The sequence below is a fragment of the Protopterus annectens genome, chromosome 10.part0, assembly GCF_019279795.1.
Source record: "Protopterus annectens isolate FY-2018-M chromosome 10.part0, PAN1.0, whole genome shotgun sequence".
NCBI lineage: Eukaryota > Metazoa > Chordata > Ceratodontiformes > Protopteridae > Protopterus > Protopterus annectens.
Window position 1 is genome coordinate 1,130,556,430 of NC_056744.1, and position 17,281 is coordinate 1,130,573,710.

The 17,281-nt window shown below is 38.3% G+C and overlaps 1 protein-coding gene across 1 annotated transcript in view; it reads left to right on the top strand.

Moving 5' to 3' along the window:
* LOC122814248 (adenylate kinase isoenzyme 5-like) overlaps positions 1–17,281 on the top strand; it is a 2,798,058-nt gene that overhangs the window by 2,372,008 nt on the left and 408,769 nt on the right. Inside the window, exons 9-10 of the mRNA XM_044086846.1 lie at positions 3,026–3,142; positions 17,084–17,260. Of these exons, the coding sequence (XP_043942781.1) occupies positions 3,026–3,142; positions 17,084–17,260 (294 nt within the window). The remainder of the gene's footprint in view (positions 1–3,025; positions 3,143–17,083; positions 17,261–17,281) is intronic.

The following is a 17,281-nucleotide window of genomic DNA, read 5'->3' on the forward strand; positions in this document are numbered from 1 at the left end:
CCTGCCTTTTTCTGATGAAAGTCACCTTTGCAGAATAGATTGCTCTCCTGGCTCTGTTCTTCAGCTCTATGTAATTTTGTGTAACTAAGCATTAGATTCCTGTTGTTTACAGGTTTCTCATGCCTTATCCTAAGTTACCAGACATTATTTTTTTTTCTTTTTGGGGGGGGCTGAGCTCTCTCAATCTCTTTGTGGATCATTGAGGTTGAATATGGCTGACTGGTCTAGTGTGTTTATGTGGGTAATGAGCATTTTCACAAAATGAGATGCTGTCAGCCCAACTAGCTGGAATTTTGTAAATAATTATATGTCATTTGTGAATATTAACATGATTTGTATAGAAGTGTAACAAAAGGGATACTGCCAGCAGAGAATTTTGTAAATGGTTATGTGTCATTTGTGAATGTCAACATGCTTCATGTAAGATGCTTGTGTTATAGATGTATTAGAACTGTATGTCATATTGTACAGACGTGTGCTGAAGAGATATTTGTAAAGTACTGAGCAGAAATGTATATACACTATTGTAATTGTTTAGATGTATATATTTTAACAATGTAAACTGCAACACAAGAAGTTAACTTCCGAAGAATAGTTGAGATTGAATTACTTTATGGCTAGGCCATAAAAAGAGATGTTATCTTTCAGTTTCAGTGCAACAGGAGACATAATGTCTAGAACTAGAAGTTTTTTGTATTGTCTTTAAATATGGAGGATTGTAAATTATTTTACAGCTTCCACCATTTTCCAAAAGATCTGAGGTCTATGTATTTTCACAGGTAGATGCTGAATGCATCAGTGAGGATTTTCACCTGGGATAGTCAGATGACAAGAAGTGATGTCATTCTGTAAACTATCCCAGTAGTAATATTTGGAATATTAATTTAAGAACCCTCTGAAGTAGAGAGATTACACATTTTGTAATTTGCATTTGACCTGACAAGAATATCCACTCACCACATCTGCTTTGTTGCTCTGTAAGTAAGTTAACTAGGGTACAGTAATTTCTCTTATATACAGTCAAGAATATAGTGAATTATAGCTTAGATGTTTTCTTTATTTATTTGAGACTGTCCTGCAATGTTGTTTTAAATATTTTCTGTGATTTCAAACTCTGATGTTACTGGGATTATACACTGAGTATTTTCTTGTTCCTGTTTTATTATTTATTATTAAATATATTTAGACCTCTCATTGCGGCTGATATTTTTGAGACATATTTAAGTTCTGAGAGTACATGCATATTTATTTGGTGACACTGTGGGCCACTCGTAATAGCCTTGCCCTTGGCCAAACTACCATTTGTATTGATAGTAACATTATTCAGTAAGATTGGACACCCTTTGTTAAGGGCCTTAAACTAATTGATAAGGATGTGGCTGGTGGCAGTGACAACTACCTTATAGTCTGGGCAAAAGGGGGCATAGCTAGTAAGCCTATGTCAGCCTTTCCCAGGTGTGTGTGTGTGAGTGTGTGTGTGTGAGTGTGTGTGTGTGTGTGTGTGTGTGTGTGTGTGTGTGTGTGTGTGTGTGTGTGTGTGTGTGTGTGTGTGTGTGTGTGTGTGTGTGTGTGTGTGTGTGTGTGTGTGTGTGTGTGTGTGTGTGTGTGTGTGTGTGTGTGTGTGTGTGTGTCAGCTACTTGGGCAGGGACACGAAGCACTGGTTGGACAGAAAGGGTGCTGGTCGTCTTGGCTTGGCCATTCAGCTGAGATCTCATCTCTATGGCTGTGCCATTGGGGAGTCTTATTGGGGATCTGGAAGGATAGAAGACTAATTAGATGTTCTTACAATGTGTTCATTTGAAGGAATTTCATAGCTGGAGCGAGTAGTTGTGTATTGTGATGACCTTGTCCTGCAACAGTTTATAAAGCAAGGCTACTGTTAGTATGCTCTGAATTCTACTTTCTAAGAAAGGTAGTTACATACTGGGTCATGGGCAGTGACACTGAATCAAGAAAAGAGACAGCTAGCCAGTCTGGTTGCAGTGAAATATGTGGTTGATGTTTAGTTCCATATTGCAGGAAATTGGCACAATAATGTAAAAGGGTTAAATATCTTAAACATTGGGTGGTCAGGACAGTTAAATAAAGATACATGACAGAAAAAGTCCAGATGACGTTTGGCTGGAAGTTCTTGGAATATTCATTGTACTTACATTCACTCTATAAGTTCCTGAAGGTGTTAATGCAATTTCATTTGGGCCTCCACCAATAGGCAGAATAACTACTGAAGAATGTACTGCTTCATCACATTATATACAAACTTTCAGATAGGATTTTGTCTCTGTTAAGCATTTCTCCACCTTTTAGCTTCTGCATCTTTTATTTAGTGCTTAAATTAATTGTCATTAACATCAAAGACAAATATAAAATGTAATCTGAGACCATATTTAATTAAGACAGAAATATATAGACCCCTCCAGCAGACCCTTCCTTTATACTTTTCTAGTTGAAATCCTTTATCAGCTTTCTAGATTTCCCATCTAACGTAGTTCAACAATGCCTTCATTACTCACAATGTAAAATGAGACATCCTTGCCTGATGTGCACTTTGACCAAATATACCGATACCCTGGGAAGGAACCCTGGATAAAATATGTTTTTTATTTGTTAACTAGTTTCCTAACCTGCTGCACCCTAGTGACTGCTCATAATATTGTGAAACTCAATGATGTCTTTCTTTCATAGCACACTGTCCAGTTGGAATTTCCTGTAAACTCTGTAGCATCAGTAAATAATTGCAATGCCAGCAGCTTACATTAATATGCTTTGTTTACCAGGTATGTAATTCAGTTGCAGTATAATGCATTATTTTTTCATCATCTGACAGCAATGAAAATGAAATCAGAAGGAATAAAGGAGATATGTCACAATGCAAGTTAGTTTCACCTTTCTCTAGAAAATGGTATATTATCCATCAACTGTTATTTGGCAAGCCTTTTTAGAAAGTGAGGTGGACTTCAAATGTTTGTAAGGAAACTGATGCACTGTAATTTTTCAGTTTCATTTTGTTATTTTTCTTAACAGGATATCCTTTTAGATTTGATAAAAGAAGCTATGATTGCCAACATGGGAAGCACGAAAGGATTTCTGATTGATGGCTATCCCCAGGAATTATGGCAAGGAGAGGAGTTTGAAAACAAGGTAAGTCAGTAGTTGTATATGCTACAAAAAATATTACAGACTTATTTCTGTGGTTTATTATCATCAGTCTTATCTTGCACTTGTTGATTTTGTTTCAGCATTTCAACATCCCAAATATTAGTTTCCATGTCATTAATTTCTAGTTTCCATCCCTCTGTCCATCCATCCATCCATCCATCCATCCATCCATCCATCCATCCATCCATCTATCTATCCATCACCTCCTTATCCCATTTTTGTACATGGGGTGAGGGTGTCACATCAGTAGTGACAATCACATAGTGTCAAAACAATGTCTAGTGTAAAATGTTTTTGGTCTGTCAAGTTTTATGTAAATACTGCAGTTTAGAGATGAAAAACGTTGTGTATATTAACCACAAAATCCAGGGGTTTGTGAGCATAGAAATGGAAAATGACTTACTTGCACATTAGATGTTACTTGCCCCTAGGGATAGTTTTATCAGCTTGGTTTTTCAGATCTAGATTTGCCCATAATGTGTTCCTTAATTTGCTTGCACTGTTTGTGTGCTTGGATAACTTCAACAACATATCTGTATTATCAACTTGTTATTGGATAAGTAACAAACTCGCAGACCAAGTGGGTGATGACAGCTTGTTGGCTGCTATTGTTTGTCTGTCTCTTAAACCCAGACTGTAAATGACTTTCACCCAAGTATCATATGCATCAAATGAATACCATTATGTGAACATTTTTGCAGTGTTTGTGCACACAAGCACAGTAAATCTTTTGTTTTCTGTTCTCTCACAACCTCTCTCTACCCCACTTTCCCTCTCTCTCTCTCTCTCTCTCTCTCTCTCTCACACACACACACACACACACACACACACACACACACACACACACACACACACACACACACATTTCTGACAGGAATGAACTATGTAAGGGCTTATTAGTGTAAGGCATTGTCACAGAGAAGCATGTCCTTCGCATTTCCCACATCCTAAATCCACATAAGACACCAGGACACTTAGAAAGTATTCCAATACTGGACCGCTCTGATGACCATCAGGTGGCCCCATAAGCTATTTTATTGTTACTTTCCCTTAGCAATGCCATAGTGAAGTACAGTGCTGTTGAAATGCTTCTGTGCTAAACACATTATTTGTTTTTTATGATTAAAGACAATAACAGCAATGTGTTTTAATACCCTTATATGCAGCTGTCTCATTTCAGATTTAATGTGTACTTTTCTTGTAGTCGTTATTTCTTTATTTCACTCTCAACTGTATTCCTACTTTAATTAAGATTCATCAGGAAACCTCTGCTTCCATATAAGATGATGAAGCTGGAATTACTGCAATATCCTTCTGCTGGCTAGGTTGCATTTAGCTATCTCATTAATTCACATTCTGCCTCTTCACTGAAGAAACACAAAGTTTACAAAGTAAATTTGCAAAAAATACACAACTGAAGGAACAGAACAGTAAACTCTGGCATATTATTTGTATTAACCTGCAATATAATTCCACCAAACCTACTAATCTAAATTATATAAATAACATGTACAACACTTTTCAGATCTTTGTAAACAATAATATTGACATCAAATTATGGCTTCAGCTATTAACTCCCTTTAAAATTACAAAAAAACGTTTTCAATAATATTTCCATAAATACTCTTAACTCATGGAGAGGAAACAATTTCACATGTCGGTACTAATGTATGGAAAATCTGACAGTCATGGATCTAAATCAAATAATCAGAACATTTAATCTATCAAACAATGACTGGTTAGCTCTTAATAGCCTAATAACTTTTGCACAAGATCTATGTAGAACAGTAAATAATTCTTCATTTAAATCCATGCCTAAATTTATATTCTGTTTATATTAAGTAATATATAGAGACTTTAATTGGACAAATTTAATTTCAAAGTTATATAAAATTATCATTAATTATAAAATAAAATCTAACCAGAATTTCTGGAATTTTATCATCAAAGATTATCCATTATTGTTACTAAATGAGACCAAAGTAGACATATTACATTCTATTAAGTTAACTTCAAATGTACAAAGCTGGAATCTTAATGGAAGTGTCTACATAGAGCCTTTTATACTCCTAATAAAATAGCTAGATTTAACAATTCTAATGATATATTATGTTGGAGGTGTTTTTCAAAATGTAGTGCTAACTGGTCCCATATTATGTACGAGTATTCACATATAAAGACATTTTGGGAGGATATAGGTGAATTTTTGCAAGCCATTTTCCTGATTCTCATGAATATAAATGAAACCTCCATTATGAAAAGGAAAGATCTATATCTTCTTTGGACTTTAATGGCAGTAAAAAATGTATCAGAACGAAAAGAAACTCCCCTGTCTTCCCATCATTTGAAGATTTTCTATCCCTATTGAAAGAAGTAGCACTATTGGAAATCAAAGTCAAGGAAATGAGAATCTTTCCTAGGAAATGGATCAATAATTCTCGGGAGAAAGTTCTCTCCCTAACTGAGACATTTAATACGGTCTCAACTTTACCTTCATAAAAAGAGAGAAAGCAAGAAGTCAACTCTTAATTGTTTGTCTTAATCTTTGTTAAAAAGTATATTTTTTGTCTGTGTGACTATGCTTGTAATCATTTTATCTTTATTTGATTTGAGGCCATTGTACATTATGTAAATAGTTCATTTACATTTTTCTTGTTTGATCTGTAAAAGTTATTAATTGTTGTTTAAAAAAATTGAATAAAATTATTTGAAAAAAAAAAAAAGAAACACAATACAGGAGATGGACAGGCATTATAAAACTAATCAGTTCCTTCCAAGGAGGTGGTACTTGTTTCTTCATTAATAAACTTTTACCCACTGCCAACCAAGAGTGAGGCTTCTGAAGCTTGCATATTAAATATAGCACAGCCTTTTCACTTGATAACATATCTGTGTTTTGCTTTTGTTTTTAAATGACATCTAAACCATATTTTGTCAGCAAATTATTCAGAAAATAATGTTCTTAGTGAATTTGTTGTAAAACTTGATATATGTGCTGGGCTTTATTCTGAAGAAAGAAAGTGTAAATATACTTTGTACTGCCTAAAAAAAAAATCAGCCTTCAAATTTGCTCTGATTGTGCCCTGAAATAGCTGTAGAATACATGAAGTGATCATTATTGAAGTTAGTAGTAAACTAATGGTTCTACAGTGCACAGGACAGTGAAATCTAATTATTATGCTGTTCAGATGTCCTGAAACAAACATTCCACTATATCAGGAATCTAGTGGAGCTGGGTTAGATTATCATGTATGTTAGTATAAAAGAGCACAGAGTATATTCCATATATATTTATTTCTTTGTTTACTTATTTTTGTCCATTTGTTTCCTTTGTTTGTTTACTTGACAAATTTCCAGCAGTTAAATGAAATGAGATTACATTAGCTCTATGAACCACAATGCAAGAGAAAAAAAAAGCAGAAATCATTTAAAAATACAAGACAGCATAAAAACACAGCCAAATAAAGATATAAGCAGAATCCATAAACAGCTGGCTTCCCTCACAGACAGAAACCAGTTGTGGTAGGACATGAGTTTGGAATAGGTGCTAAAGAAAGCTTTGCTTTTAGTAGTTACCCTAAGCAAAGGAACAGATATAATAAGCTGTAATTACAGAGCTGAATACTAAGACTCAATGAAAAGCACATAGCACAGAGAAAATGACCAAGCATGAGAGAAAATGTAACTAAAAAGCAAAATGCAAGCATATTAATATGGGGTCTACTGCAAGTACTTGTGTGATATTAGTTTATGATACACGTGTATTTGTGTGATATTAGCTCATGATGCAAGAGTACTTGTGTGATATTAGCTCACGATACACAAGTACTTGTGATATTAGCTTATGATACACAAGTGCTTGTGTGATATTAGTTTGCAGTACACTTGCTCGCTGCCATTCACTCAAAGTGCCCTAACTCCCACTAGCTCAATCTTACTTAACTATTAGAGCCCTAATTCTAACCCTAAAACTACCACCCAGTTGATAACCTAATTCCTCATTCCCTAACACTAAAACTCCACTCCCCTTCCCTGAACTTAAAATCTATCACTACATATACCTAAAACCTCAACCACCCTCCCTACCACTAAATTCCACAATCGCTCCCTAACCATGAACTCCCTTCCCACTCCCGTAACCTAAAACTCCCCTAAATCCCCCCACTCCCTAACCCTAAATCTCTTCTCCCCCTCCCTAACCCTAAAACTCTCTTCCCACTCCCTAACCCTAAATTTTCCTTCTTGTTCCCTAACCCTAAAAATCTCCCTCCCACACTCTCCATACAGCTGCTGCAGGTACCTTGCTCAAATTCAAGTATTGTGCTTGAGTAAGGTGTGGCAGCTGCTTGCCTGAAGTCATATTCCATTTAAGGTGTGGGAAGCAGCCTGTGTGAATTACAAGGCACACGAGTCCCTGGCTTCAAGATAGTGGTCTTCAAAACACCTGGGACATGGGAACTTGTAGTAGATCCATTAATATCAGTGAAACCAACTTGTCCCAGAGAAGACAATACAGTAGTGCTTTCTTGCAGCTTAAAAAAAGAGGCTGATAAAGCAAATCTCATTAATCAACATGTAAAAAAGAGAAGAAAGTAAAAATGAAAAGACCATACTGTCATCTGCAGAAACAAAAATGTTTATCTTATTCAGTAAGGGAAGTACCTCCACAACAAAACAGTCACTAATGGAGTCCCACAGGGCTCGGTGTTGAGACCACTCCTGTTTGCCACCAGCTTCCCAGAAGTCCAAGCAAATGTCAATGGTCTTTAGCATACCAAGTTTATTGACTACAAGGTAGGATCACTCACTGAAGCCCACAAATGAGTGATATCAGAATCCTGGATTAAAGTTAAATGCCAAAAAGTCATTATCGTATCCTTTGATAAACCTATTGCATTAACCATACACCCCTAAGAGTCAATCCAACAGAGGTTTCTAGCAAAGAGAATATGGGGACTAAACCACATGACTTACATGGACAGCCACAAAACTCTATCACTATATTTGATCTCTTACAGACTATTAAGAAGTGATCTGTGCCTGGCATATTAGACATCCTCTGACCCATTACTAATGGACCTACTGCATATCCACAAGTCAAATGGAGTCAGGAAAACCCAGTCTAGAGACCTGAACCTCTTCTGCAACATAAACAGAATGGTTTAGTGAGGCAGGAACATATCCCAGAGGATACCGCTGCTCTGGAACATTCTCCCCATCTACATAAAACAAAGCTCATCCCTGTCCATAGTCAAACGCAACTTAGATTAATGGATAGGAATACAGAAATTTACTCCAGAATTATGCTACTAAATACCCTATACTGCAGCAAGGCCCCCTTTCAATACTCAATAGTATGACCCCAGAAACATTCATTCACAAATGGGAAGCATAGGAATAAAAATCATGGTAAAGGTATGAATGGGATATTGTGACTAGGCTTAAACAGCCTAGTATTCAAATGAGAACCTATGAACCAAACTAACTTATGTAAGCTTGAACCACAGAGTGGTAAGTTATGCTTCATTTTTTTTTAAAAAGTGGTAGATAGTGTATAAAAAAAAGAAAGAAAAAAACAGAAAAAACCCAGTCCTTGGCACACTTCAAAATTAAACTCCACTGCTATGCAGCAGTCAGAAAAGGTGAAATAAAAACACTAATAATGCCCAGCAGTCTTGCAAAAATAGCAGGACCAGTTTGAACAAAAGCAATTTAGTCTTTTCAATGAAACACAATACAGAAAATACAAGCCAAAGCTGCTATTTGCAAGTACAGTTAATTTAGTGTAGGTGTAGGACTTCCCTTTGGGATGAAGAAGGTCTCAGACGCTGTACTCATCTTGAGTTCAAGTTTCTTTTCAAGATTTTCTGCTTGGTGGTTATTTTAATAACTTATTTGTTAACAGGGCAGGCACATAAACCCAAATACCTTTCTCAGGCACGACCCAGATTATGCTGTACATGGTTATGATGGATAATGGCAGCATATGTATATATATTCCTATAGCATAATTCATAATTGTATGTATAGTCCTACAGTATAATTCATAATTGTATATATAGTCTTACAGCATAATTCAAAATTGAGCATCAACACTGACAACGAAAACTAAAATTTAATAGAATTTAGACATTACACAAAACTGCAACTATTTCAGTCTAGACTAGAGCATAATAACTATTAAAAAGTTGTATACATATAGTTATTAAAGAAGTCCTGAGAAATGAAAAGAACATTTGGGCAACAACTCTTATAGGTTACCACTGGACTACTGAGAAGACTGTGGATTTAGTTCAAACATGGTCTCCATGGTTACAGTTTTCATGAATGTGACAAAATGTTTCACCTGCTATGGCAAAGAGTAGGTCTTTGTAAAGGGAACAGGAATACTTTCCAAAGCTATTGTAATAAGAAGGAGAATGCTGAGCAAAAATTGTGTCTTTTAGTTTAAGGTAATTCTCAAAGATGTGCAAGTAAAGATTCAGGGACATCCATCAGTTTGAGTCGTTGGTTTAAAGTGAAGTGCAGTCACAGTTCAAAGTGAGCAAATGGAATTCATACACTATATGGGGTGTACTTTCCTAAAAGTATGCTGAATACAATGGCTTTGACCTTGTTATGGTTAAAAGGAAGCTATTCATGTCTGAACCCATTTTCCATTATGTAGATGTCATCATGAAGCTGCAAGCTTATGGACAAGGCAGAGTAACTTGTCAAGAATACATCTAAGTCACCCTCATGCAGCTGGACATCTATTTTGTGGTTGTCCAAGTATGGAGAATTAATAAATACTGCTAAGAGAATCAGCCCAAGTAAAGGACTTTGAGGTATGCAAACAGAGAGGGAGGTGACTGTCATGAGAAGACAACATATCATGGATTTCTGAATGAATGCATGTGATTTCTTAGTCACAGGCTTATTTTCCAAATTAATGTGCAAGGATTGAGTTTTATATAAATGTTTCCAGTTTATGCATTTTGAAATATCAATATTTATATATATATATATATATATATATATATATATATATATATATATATATATATATATTAGCTATGTTAGCTAATGTGAGCAGCCGCTCATGCTGGAACTTGTATCTGCTTACATCCTAGGATAGGAAGTACTTACAGACTAGGTAAATGGGAAGGGGGAGCAGGGAGGATGTTGTTAAGTTTAGGGCAGGGGATGGAGAGTGTAATACAGATGGAGAGGGGATGAGGATTTTAGGTTTAGGGACCAATCAGGAGATTTTAGGGTTAGAGAGCGGATGGGGATTTTAGGTTTAGGGAGAGATTATAGACTAGCCAGTGATCTGGAATTTAAGTTTAGAGACGGGGAAGGGGATTTTAAGTTTAGGGAGTGCCTGGTAGACTTTAGTGTTAGGCACTGGTTGGGAGTGGTTAGAGATAACATCAGGGTTCTGGTAGGGCTAGTAATCATTAGGGGAAATGAGTTAACTGGGTATTACAGCACTTGCTGAAATGAGTGACTGACAGAGAGGACATGTATTTCAAGCAATGTGTCTCGAACACATGTAGTATAAATATATGAATAAATAAAACACACACACACACACACACATCTATATTGTGTATTGGTGGAAACATTGGTAAAATTAGTGCAGGCTATGTACCCATAAGCATTGGTAAAATTAGTGCAAGTATCTACCCAGAGACATTGTTAAAATTAATGCAGGCTACGCACCCAGAAACATTAGTAGAATTAATGCAGAATATGTACAAGGACCCAATGACTCAAGTAGTGTTCAGTCTCATAAAGGGGTTCCCAGTGGGAATGGATGTACATCAGGGCACAGCTCGGGGTCCACTGCTGTTCATACTGGTGATGGACTACATCAGCAAACGGGATGAAGGGGACAGATCAACAAAGTTGCTTTGTGCAGATGATGTGGCATTGCAGACAGACTCTGAGTAAGAACGTCAGCAAAGGATTTGAAAATGGAATGCAAAACTGAAGGCACATGGAATGTAAGTGAGTACAGATAAGGCAGTTGTAATGGCAGTAAATGGGAAAATCAGAAGAAGCTCAGACGTGAGATAGAAGGAGAAAATAGTGGAACAGATTAACAGCTTCAAGTATCTTGGAGGCGTGGCTGAGGAGAAGGGAAGTCTGAATGAGGAGGTCAAAGCTAGAATAAGAGAGGCTGCAGAAAACTGGGACATAGACATGACAGAAGAATGACAAAAAATCTGGATAGTAAAATGCACAAAACAGTGATATGACCAGTACTATTGTATGGCATTGATACCTGGGCAGAGCAGTCAAAGAAGGTGATGGGGATAAAAGCCAAACTGGCACCAACTACGGACAAGGTCAAAGAGAATGATTACGGTGGTTCAGCACATGTGCAGAATAGCAGAAAACAATCTGTTGAGGAAGATTTGGGACAGACAGGAACAGGCAAGAGGAAAGGAGGGCATCCGGCAAAATAGATAGATGAACTGTGTGATAGAGATGGTGACAGTCAACATGACACCCTGACCCTATGTAAAAAATGTGAAAAGGGGGTTGATGATGATGATGGTGATGATATATGCATATATATATATATATATATATATATATATATATATATATATATATATATGGGTCTACCTGATAACGCCGACATTCCCAAACACCGACAAAGAAAAATAACCGACACCACAAAACCGAAAGTTCAAAAACAGGTAATTAGATGGGCCACATAGAAGGATGTGCTAACTACTTTGGCAATATGATTGTCAAAGGAGAGATTACTATCTACCTGGGTCCCCAGATCTCTTATTACCTCTTCTGTATTAAGGGGGCTGCCACCTATGTGGTAATTCGTGGGTGTTTTGTTTTTCCCAAATGGGATGGCTATGCATTTTTTGGCATTTAGCTTGAGGCTATGGCTTTGACACCAGGTGTCCGTCTCAGTAAGGCCCTTTTGGAGAATGTCCGTGTCAGCCAGAGAATCAATTATGACTCCCAGTTTGCAGTCATTGGCGAACTTGGTTAGCCATAGTCCTCCTGTGTTTGCCTGTACTTCTGAGAAGTATATGCCAAAGAGTAGGGGTCCCGGGACCGAGACTTGTGGGACACCACTTCTGACTGGTTTAGAGTCGGACCTGGAGTCCACTATTCTTACCATATGAGTTCTGTCTGTAAGCCAGTTGACAACCCATCTCGTGACGTAGGGGTTTATGTTCAGGCTGGTGAGTTTTTCTGTAATACCCGAGTGGGGAATGGTGTTGAAAGCCTTGGCGAGGTCAAGGTAGGCTGTGTGAATAACCTTTCCCTCGTCTATGGCCTTGGTGACTGCTCGAAGAAGTCAACCAGGTTTAGTAGGCATTATCTGCCCTTAACAAAGCCGAACTGGGTCAGGTCAAGTGTTTGGAGGTTCCCAATGTCTTTTTTAATGAGTTCCATGATGATGTGCTCCATAGCCTTGCAGACCAGGCTAGTCAGGCATATGGGGCGATAGTTACCAGAGTCAGTTGTGGCCACTCCTTTGTGGAGTGGAATAACCGTTGCTGTGTGCCATTCTATGGGCATGTAGCCTATGGTGAGGCTGAGGTTGAACAGCATGTTTAGGTGGGGGGTTAGTTCGTTCTGTACTTCATGCAAGATGCAGCCTGGGACACCATCTGGCCCCACTGACACTGTGTTTTTGGATTTTGAAAGGGCTATTTTCACCTATGCGTCTGTGATTTCTGGGACATTACACTTTTCCGATATTGTTGTGGGCCCTTTTGGGGGTGAGAGGGGGTTGAGGTTTGCACTGAAGCTATCTGCCAGGATGTTGGCAATATCAGCAGATTCAGTATATTTTGTGCTATTTTGCCCTAGTTCAGTGCATATCTGTGAGTTGCCACTTAGATTCTTAACATAGCTAAAGAAGGCTTTGTGGTTATCTTTTGAATCCCTGGCTATTTTTCTTTCGAAGTTAGCCTTGGATGATTTTATGAGGGACCTTAGTTTCTTCCTGATACTGATCAGGGATGTCTTTCCTTCTTGGAATTTGCTTTTTTTTCTGAACTAGTTTCCTCCTTCTATTGTACATCCTGTTTATTGCAGGGGTCCACCAGACTGGTTTCCTTCTCTTAGGGGAGTGAGTCTTGATTTTGCTAGGGATGGCACGATCCATGCATCCTTGTAGGTGCTCATAGAGTGCATTTGTAAATGTTTCTGCATCTTGGGCACCGTTATCCTTTAGCGTGAGAGCTGTGAAACTTACCGCCTCAGTTCTAAGTAAGGTGAAGTTTGCTTTAGAAAAGTTTTTTACTGTTGTTTCCTTAGTTGGGGGTGGTGATGGGGTGTGGACATCTAGAGTGATTAGTTTATGGTCTGATCTAACCAGTGACGGGTTGCCCTCTGGTGTGGAACACCTGTTGCCCTTCTTTGTGATGACCAGGTCCAATGTGTTTTCACCTCTGGTAGGGGAGTTTACCAGCTGATCCAGGGCATTTCAGTTGATGAATTCCAGGAAGTGCTGGGCCTGGGAGTTTGTACTCGAGTAATTTTCCCAGTTAATGGTAGGGTAATTGAAATCTCCCAGTATCAGGGTGTTCGGTAGGACCTTCATGTTTTCCAATATCTCCAGAAAGGTGGAGTGGTGGTCAGGGATCATGAAGGGTGATCTGTAGCAGGCCACAATTTGCATTGCAGATTTGCCCGATGTTAGTTGCACATGGATGATCTCAGAGGTATCATGCTGCACCACTAACCTGGAGGTGTAGGTATCCTTGATGAATATGGATACACCCCCTCCTTTTGTGTTTTGGTCCATGTTCTGTGGCCGAAATGTGTGGTACGAGTTGTAGCCCGGTAATGCTAGGGTGCTCTCTGGAGCCTTGAACCAGGTTTCAGTTACTGCACAGATGTCGACATTCTCCATACTGAGGAGTGCTTCAAGCGCATGCATTTTGAGATTTAAACTCCTGCTGTTGAGTAGCATAACCCTCAGTTTTTTGTTAATTATGCTGTTTACGGAGGTGGGTTTGACTTTTGAGCCTTGCCTAAAAAAACGGCACTATGGGGGCAGCAAGAGCCTTGGCCAGTATTCGAAAGCCTAGGGGTGACAGGTTCAAGCCGTCTCTTGCGAAGCAACATGGCTTGTCGAGCATGTCGTCCCAGGCTGACAGACACTGGATCCCCTTTGAATGACACCAGAAGCTTAGCCAATTGTTGAAATTGATCATTTTTTCTTTATACTGAGGTATCATTCTTGGTGAGGGCAGGATGCTACTCAGGGCAGGGTCATACCAGCCTGGGCTATATGATCAGAGAGCTCTTCCATTTCTCTTTTCATGTAGTCCAGGGAGGTACGTCTCAGGTCATTCACACCAACATCAACAATGACAGAGTCATATTTGTACTTGTTCTGGAGTGACCTGAGTACTTGTTTTATGTGGCGGATTCTGGCTCCGACAGGCATCTAACAGTAACCTTCTGCTTTTTCAGTCTAGTGAGTGGAATGTCAGTGTGCATGACTATAGAGTCACCTATTACTAGTGTGTTGGGTATGTTATTTTGCTTTAAGGGCTGTGATTGTGCGACATACTGATTTTGTGTTTTATGTGTTGACAGGTTTGTGACAGGAGGTGCAGGTTGTTTGGGTGTCTGATTTGGAAGTCTCTGATGCTTTTGCAGGTTTTTATTTAGAGCCTCCAAGTATGATTTTGTGTATTTATGTGTATTTTTTGCCAGTGCTTGTTTAGTAGGTCTATGTGTGGCTGAAAGTGTGGTGCAAATGTTAACCTTCTCTTCTTGACTGTCTGTTCCAGTCTTGGGTGGAGACAGCTTAGCCTCCAGTTTGCTGTATAACTGCATCTCTAGCATATGTTAGTGTTTTGTAGTAGGAGGAGAGGGTTGTCTGTGTACATGAGGCAGTTGTAACATTGCCTCAGGATACCCAGATTCACCAGATGGACTGGAGAGTATACCTGAAATTGCCTTTTGGTCATGCCTGAATAGTAGGGTGAGCTGCTTAGTCGCTTGGCTGGTGAGGGGTGAATAAAGAGCCTTGCCCTGCTGGGCAATCAAGTGTCAGGGTATATTAGTGCTTGCTATTACGTCTGAGCAAGTGCTGGGCTGTAGCATGCTTTTTGAGTGTTTAGGTTGAGAGTTAGACTAGTTTCAAGGGAAAAACTGAAGAGGAGACAGTGGAGCCGGGAATAATTTAACTTTAGCTAACCGGCACTGCCCAGAGTGCAAAACCGTGCAAACGCGGTTTTTATAGCAGGGAAATGAAAGAGATAGAAATTAGCCCAAAATGGCCAATAAACTACTAACTTCTGGGCTAGAATCACTTTAACAGGGACAGATAGGCTGCTCAAAGCTCCCCTCCCCTCTCTCACAGGCGAACCGAGAAACTTCCTTTTATCCAAGTAAGGTATGGGCAACTCAGAAACTTGTAACACAGCCCTGAATTCAGCACTAGCCTGAAAACTGGACTATACTAGCATAGAAAGGTGGGAAATAAGGAAATTTTTTGTTTTTTTTTTTTGTTTGTTTTTTTGAAAAGATAAGGCAAAAACAGTAAAAAATACACTTAAAACAGCTTTAAACGACTACAAACGATCAGAAAAGGCTATTGCACTTTAGTGTGTAGCCTACAACAGTTAAATTATTTAAACAAAAAATGACTTTTTACAAGTGCAGGCAGACAAATAAGTACAATATGTGAAAAAAACAAGCTTTTAAATCACAATAAATGCTGAAAAATCGGCGTTTAGGTGGAAAACAGTTAAGTACAGCAAGAAAGTACAGAAAACTGATAATTATTCCAAAGTAGATTATATAAGGAGGATATATATATATATATATATATATATATATATATATATATATATATATATACGCACACTTACACAAACACACGTCTTTAAAATCTATTTTATACATAGCAGCAGGAAAATGGTACAAATATTAATAACTAACAATTCTGTTTTTTGTTGTTGTATTTCTGAACTGTTTTTTTTTTTTTTTTAGTTTCATTACTCTTTTGGTCTTTTACATCTTCATATTGTTTTGGATAACCAGACCAGTATTTAATCAAGTAGAGGGAGTCTTTCACAGTTGTAATTGTGCTACTGTACGTAACTGCATCATCAGTGCAATTCTACTTACACAACAGCTGAATGATCTGCCTGTCCATAAACCAGTACTGATGTGTCAGCCATTGAAGGAATAATGCTAACAAGCTGAAGTGTGTGTGTGTGTGTGTGTGTGTGTGTGTGTGTGTGTGTGTGTGTGTGTGTGTGTGTGTGTGTGTGTGTGTGTGTGTGTGTGTGTGTGTGTGTGTGTGTGTGTGTGTGTGTGTTTGTGTGTGCGTGTGTGTGCGTGTGTGTGTGTGTGTGTGTGTGTGTGTGTTTGTTGGCTGGGGGGCTGTATATTTATACAGGCAGCCATCCAATGTGCTACACCATTGCACCTTATAAGATCAGGTAAGTGATCTTCTCATTAAATAAAGGGAAAACAAAATCTGTCTCAAGCATAAAACACCACAGCAGACTGTAATACTATTTTTAGGCAGTGCGCGCCCTTTAAATGTCAACTGTCATGCACAAAGATCAAAGAAATTCAGGTTATGATTATGAAAACAATTGATATCATGACATTCTTGGGGAAGGCTACATCATAAACTTGTTAATACATTATTACCAAGCTAATCTATCAGATTTGAAGTCTGCCTGAGCAGGTGAATTGTAAAAAGCAGATGAAGGGTTTTATATGGTCTTTCTGCCTCTCTGGCTTCTCTTCTGGAAAAGTTTGGAATAAAACTAGGTACATGAGGACAGAGTCAGCACAATAAGGCAGAAACTTTTCATTGAAGCATCCTAATTAGTGGCAGACTGTCATTGCACAGTGTACCATAATATCCTGTGTCACTTTCAATGTGGAGTTAAATTATAGCCCTGTTCTTTTCCCTGGCAGATAGCAGAACCAAGTCTTGTGCTCTTTCTGGAATGTTCCTCGGAAACAATGATAAAACGCCTTCTCAAGCAGAACACAGGAGATAATACCGATGCCCACAGCAAAAGGGTTGAAACTTTTTGCCAGGAGGCAAAACCTGTCATTGAATACTACAGCAAGAAAACTCATTTGTGTAAGGTAATTTCAAATACATGACAG